Source organism: Clupea harengus, chromosome 16, assembly GCF_900700415.2.
Source record: "Clupea harengus chromosome 16, Ch_v2.0.2, whole genome shotgun sequence".
Classification (NCBI taxonomy): domain Eukaryota; kingdom Metazoa; phylum Chordata; class Actinopteri; order Clupeiformes; family Clupeidae; genus Clupea; species Clupea harengus.
This window is the reverse complement of record NC_045167.1, coordinates 25,468,223-25,474,565: the sequence shown is the minus strand read 5'-3', so window position 1 is coordinate 25,474,565 and position 6,343 is coordinate 25,468,223. Positions and strand designations below refer to the sequence as shown.

The following is a 6,343-nucleotide window of genomic DNA, read 5'->3' as shown; positions in this document are numbered from 1 at the left end:
AGGGACCTGAGTTACCATAAGCTGTGGGCCAGTATAACAGAGGAGAGAGAATCTATTGATCTTTCTATCTTGATCTGATGGTCTGAAAAGGTTATGGGAAGATAACTGTGTTGGCTTGTACCTGATGACATTTCTATTTGAACTATATGTATTTATTTCTGATGTCCATCACAGAACCCAAAGCATAATCCACGTGAGAGCTGTGCATGGTGACAGAGCAGTGGTGTGTAATATGATGACACGACTGTAATAATCATGACTGGAAGAACACAGAACCACTTTTGTCAGATGTGAATCTCTTAAATTAGAACAGTAAACTGACAAAGCAATAATTCAATAATGAATTTATTATCAAGTGTAATGTGGACACAGTGTGTTTGACACCCCTGCTTTACATGACAGTATGTTGCTTTGTAGCAAATAATGCTGCTTCATCATTTCTAACCACCAAGAGAGCAATCAAAGGTCAAATATTAGATTTGAGTGCAGACATAGCAGTCTATTTCACTCAGGAACATCATTTGCATATGCTACATGTGTCAGTTTGCATGAGTGGTCACAGTTCTAGTCTTGGGGGGATTATTTATAGCCCTGTGAGTTCACCACTTCATGGGTAAGAGCTGATTCTCATAGTGGAAAACTCAACAATGACTTTCATCTTCATGTTCCTCTGGACACTTGTCCTCTGCTTTCAGGGTAAGCTTCTTTTTTTATAATTAATTATCTTTTTTAAAAAAATAGATATGATGTGATGTTAAGTATTTCTCTGAATTCTTTCTGTTTTCTGAACAGAGTCATATGGACAGGTCACTGTGACTCAGACTCCTGCAGTGAAAGCTGTTCAACAGGGAGGATCGGTCACTCTCAACTGTAAAACCAGCAGTGATGTGCATGGTGCATCTTACTTGTCCTGGTACCAACAGAAACCTGGAGCAGCTCCTAAACTCCTGATCTACGTGGCCACAACACTTCAGTCTGGGACTCCATCCAGATTCAGTGGCAGTGGAACTGGCAGTGACTTCACTCTGACCATCAGTATTGTCCAGGCTGAGGATGCAGGAGTTTACTACTGTCAGAGTTTCCACTATATCAACAGTATACATGAGTTCACACAGTGATAAAACGCCGTACAAAAACCTCCCTCAGTCAGGCTCCACATGACTGCACTCTGCTGCTGGAGCTCACTGCAGGTGCTGAAGGGTGTGATACACAGTAACTACACAAGTGGTCTGGAATTCATTATTCACATCCTTGCTTATAGCAGTTTGTAGTTATGACAGATGACAGATGACAGATCGTTTAGTTTTGATAATTCCAATGGCTTGGGTTCTGTGGGAACAGAGAGTTTGACTGCATCTTAATGCATGGGACTGTGCATAGTAGGTCTATGGTGTGAGACAGTGTGTGTGTGTGTGTGTTTGTGTGTGTGTGTGTGTGTGTGTGTGTGTGTGTGTGTGTGTGTGTGTGTGTGTGTGTGTGTGTGTGTGTGTGTGTGTGTGTGTGTGTGTGTGTGTGTGTGTGTGTGTGTGTGTGTGTGTGTGTGTGTGTGTGTGTGTGTGTGTGTGTGCATGGGACTGTGGATATGTTCAAGTTGCCACTGCAACCATCTCTACCATTCATGGTGAGGATGCAGGAGATGGCCCAAGCCAGAATTAAGATGGTGCTGTGGAAATCTACATTCCTGTCAGAATTAAGATGGTGCTCTGGAAATCTACATTCCTGTCAGAATTAAGATGGTGCTGTGGAAATCTACATTCCTGTCAGAATTAAGATGGTGCTGTGGAAATCTACATTCCTGTCAGAATTAAGATGGTGCTGTGGAAATCTACATTCCTGTCAGATTTAAGATGGTGCTGTGGAAATCTACATTCCTGTCAGATTTAAGATGGTGCTCATGGAAATGCTTTGTAAGGACGGCCAACATGTCATCAACAACAGACACCACAGACTGGAAGGTTTACATGTCAGACCTTTATGGGACACTAGAATGCATCAGAGTGGTGAAGATTGATGATAATACAATTAATGTGACTGCTGTCAATAATTAAATGACACACAGTATCACCAAACACTAAATGCACCAATTGTTTAGATGTTAGTTTATGTAACAGCCTGACACATACAAGGAACTCTGAATGGAGAATGCAAGAACAGTTTATCAGTGCAATGAACTTAAACTTATTGGATGCCATTTAGATCGAACATACTTGAATGACCAAATAAACCTGATTGCATGAGATGAAGGGATCGAACTTTCATACCTGAACACCAATGCTATGCATTTGCCACAAGCCTGAAGGCCACATTCTGCCCCAATGCCTAAGAGCATTCTCTCCCAAACAGTCCTTTGATTGGTCCTCTGGAGATGCTGAGGCCAACGCAGCAGAGCAAACAGCACACTTCCAGTTCACATCTCTTCTCCCCAAAAGCACCAACCCTACATGACCTTCCCACTGGGTACCCCCCCCCCCCCCTCCAGGAACCAATCTCTCATGACCCAGCAGACTAGGGCACTGCCCTTGGTGCATGAGAACAACATATAAAATACACAATAAGTTCTACATGCATTCTTTTTTATCTTCATTAACCCAAAGCCATAAAACATAAGGTTACAGTATCAACACATTACTTCCTGTAGAGGTGAACCATACTCTTCCCTTATTGCACTAGTGTAGTCATACAATAAGCACCCCTGGACTAGATCTGTGATCTAAACCTGGAGCCAGTTTACTTTTCAATCTGTGCACCTTACTCCACTGTCGGGAATAACGCATTCAAACCTGTCTACCACTGAAGCCAGAATTGCCATACTGTAGAATGTTTTCTTTTTAATGTTTTCAATTCATGAGGCTGTATGTCGTTTGGGCAAACTTAGGCTATTGATGCTGGTTGGCATTTATGAAATATAAAACATTGAAATACATTCTTGTACTTAGGACGATGGAAGAAGTCACAATTTCAGACCTGAAATGAACCATGACAGAATTCAAGATCTGCTAAAACGTATGTTGCCCTAAATGTAACAGTGACTGCATTTCAATGCCAGTCAGAGTCGCTGTACCTTGAAGAGGTTTTTGTACAGCGTCTCTATGAGTCTGTATCACTGTGGTGGACTTTCGGTGGCGGAACAAGACTCGATGTTGGAAGTAAGTAATATCATCTTTGGTCCTATATGAAATATTTTGGTGTACATCTTAACGCTTTGCTAAAATTGCCATCACTTTACCATTTCTTTCTTTTTTCATAATTGCGTGCTATATTAGGCAGATAGGTCAGAAACCCGCATGAGTCTGGTTTGGTAATTAAACGAAATAGTAAAAAAAAATATTTTGTGCATTGTTTATCCGTTTTGACTAATTTGATTGGTGGCATATCTTAGCTGAGTCAATTTTGCCTGGATATCAGAAATTAAAGGGATCTTACTAGTGCGCGTCAGAGGAGAGGTTTTTGTACGGCCACAGATAGTGTTTGTATCACTGTGGTACACGTTTGGAGGCGGCAGTAGACTTGACGTTGGAAGTAAGTAAACGGTCATACATTTGGATTATTCTGTCAGTGTCTATGTGTTACTAAAGGCAGAGCAGAGCCGTTTATGACGGCTACCGATATCTCTGTGTTTAAACCTTTTTGAACTTTTCATAACAGTTGTGCTTTGATCGTAACTGGGTACACTTACTGTTCGTGTAAATTGTGTGTATTGACTCACATTTACACCTTTCTAATCCCTTTAAATATTATACATATCTTACATGTGTTTTCAGTAAATAGGATGGAAGATATTTCATGGCCAACATGTTTGTAACTTCGTAGTGGTGGTATTGTTGGAATCTGTCATTTCCTATTCAATGTAGCCTCTGTGCTTTCACCATAACTGTATTTTGTACTTGGAACAGTGTATACTGACTCAGAATACACCTGTGCGTGTGTATTTTGGAAACTGGTGATGGGAAGATATTTACTGCCCTACAGGGTTTATAACTTCGTGTTACTCTGGTGGTAGGTGCTGCGCGTCAGAAAGTGGGTAATCCGTTTGACCAACACCGACCTAAAACTCTGAAATGTGTCGTGTCATGTTGCACTGGGACATTTCTCCACGATATTCACAACGTAGTTACGGTATTTTGCGCAGATATTTGTCTGTCTTTGCGAAGTCTTTTTAAAAGTGTGATAGTTATGGAATTTGCACACATAAATGCCTGTCTATGCGATGTATTTTTAAGCCAATTTTTCGAATCAAAGAGATCGTGTTGCCAGTAGCTTAATGCATCACCATGCACATCCTTAGTTCTTCCAGACTGTTTTAAAGCGTAATTCGTGAATTTAACCTGTTCCTTTGACCAAGAGCCAGTATCATATTGCAGCTGTAATATCACATTAAAAGTGGCGGTGAGATTTTTCAGCAGCCGACCTCGTTTATTCTTTTCTGTATTACTCTTCGCTTTATTTTATATTCACAACATAGTTATGGCACTTGCGTAGATACATACTTATGCAAAGTCTTTTTAAGCTAATCTTTCGAATCGTGTTGCTAGTATTCTAATGCACATGCACATCCTTAGTTCTTCCAGACTGTTTAAAAAGGGAATAGTCTAACCTATAGAACATGTTCCTTTGACCAAGAGACAGTGTATCTGTAATGTACAATCATATCGCATCTGTAATATCACATTAATAAAAGTGGTGGTGACGTTTTTCAACTGACGACCTCGTTTATTCCTTCCTGTGCCTCTTCGCTTTATTTCTCAGGTGACACCAGTCCCAAACTCACAGTCCTGCCCCCCCTGCACACCAGCGGGAGTTCAGCCACGTTGATGTGCCTGGCTAACGGAGGCTTCCCGTCCGACTGGACGCTGAGCTGGAAGGTAGCGGGGAGCAGCAGGAGCGGGGAGACCAGTCGCTGGGGCCCACAGAAGGACGGCCTGTACAGCTGGAGCAACACCCTGACCCTCCCTCTCCAGGAGTGGACCCAGGGGGTCTCAGTGACCTGCGAGGCAAAGCAGGGCTCCAAGACTGTCACTGAGATTCTGAAGAAATCAGACTGCTCCTAGGGTCCCCTTTCAAATGTCTGTCATTAGCCTGATTGAAAGTGTATTTGATAAAGACTCTTCATCTCTGATAGGGTCTCTCTCTTATTTCTGTTAGTGTGCAGCACTGAGTCACTGTCTTTCCCTCCCTTTCCACCTCTTTTACAGCATTTGGGAATCTGAAGTGCTTGTTACTTTGACCCTTTCATGTGTTTTGACCATTTATTAATAAAGGAGTTTGATGAAATTCATCAGAGAGTTGATTTTGTATTTTTTGTCTCTTCAGTTCAAGGTATATTTCTAGATCGATGATTGTTGCACCCAATGAAGGCAGTTAAAGCCACTGCACTAATAATGTTGAAATGTACTGTATGTCCTTAAAGTACAGAAAATGTCACTAACAAAGTTCTTATACTCGCTGACAACCCTTCTGTCAAATAACTCCTAAAATGACACGTTTGTAACATCACAACTGTATAACATAGATAGGAAATTACTCCGCCTCCAAGAATGTTCTTATTTAAAAATTTGTAATAAAATAGCATTATAAAATTGAACGATGATAGATGTAATTTGACTTCCCTTTGTCATTACAACAATAGAAGGCTTATTATGTAGCCAGTAAACACAAGAACAGGTCCATTATGATGCCTTGATGAGATAATTTGGTGTAAAAGCAAAAATGTCAGAGTTAAGAGGCTGTTGAGTTGAGTTGAGTGTTAAGACTTTTACAGATTTAAATAATGATTCAAGTATTCAACCAATAACCTGTATTCTGTAGCATAGAAAGATCACTTAAAAGGAATGATTACAATTTTATTTAAAAATCCTTCCAAGCTCTCTATCTCTATAATCACTCTTGAGCTCAAAGAGACTGTATGTAATGTCCCGTAATGTAAATCCCTTGAGAACACTTGAACATCTGGCGATAGCGCTGCTCTATTCTGGGACTAGCAGACCCACTCAGGCCTGGCAATGCAAATAGAAGTTTCCCCCACAGAGAGCTCTGTTTCCTGGGTTACACCTACAGCCAGAAACTGCACTGAGACAGCTGTGCTCAGTTACACTGCTTTACTTTCACTCAGGACAACTCAAGTATTCTGAGACATGGCATTGCATGACGAGGCTCTAAACTATATTTAGATCATTCACACATGAAGGTACCACCAGACCATCGGTTGCGCGCATACTTGGGCATTCTGAGACATGGCAGTGCATGACGTAGCTCTAAACTGCATTTTAGTTACAGTAATTCATGCTACCGCTAGACTATCACCAACAAATCAACATTATTTACTGACACACACACCTTCTTCTGC

At 41.1% G+C, this 6,343-nt stretch overlaps 1 gene segment (V, D, J or C); it reads left to right on the top strand.

The window, feature by feature from the left end:
• The first annotated feature begins 647 nt into the window (after positions 1–647).
• On the top strand, positions 648–5,275 carry LOC105894878. The segment is given in 4 exon segments: positions 648–696; positions 793–1,105; positions 3,109–3,146; positions 4,747–5,275. Coding segments are annotated over 4 exon segments (702 nt in total).
• Positions 5,276–6,343: the final 1,068 nt, after the last annotated feature.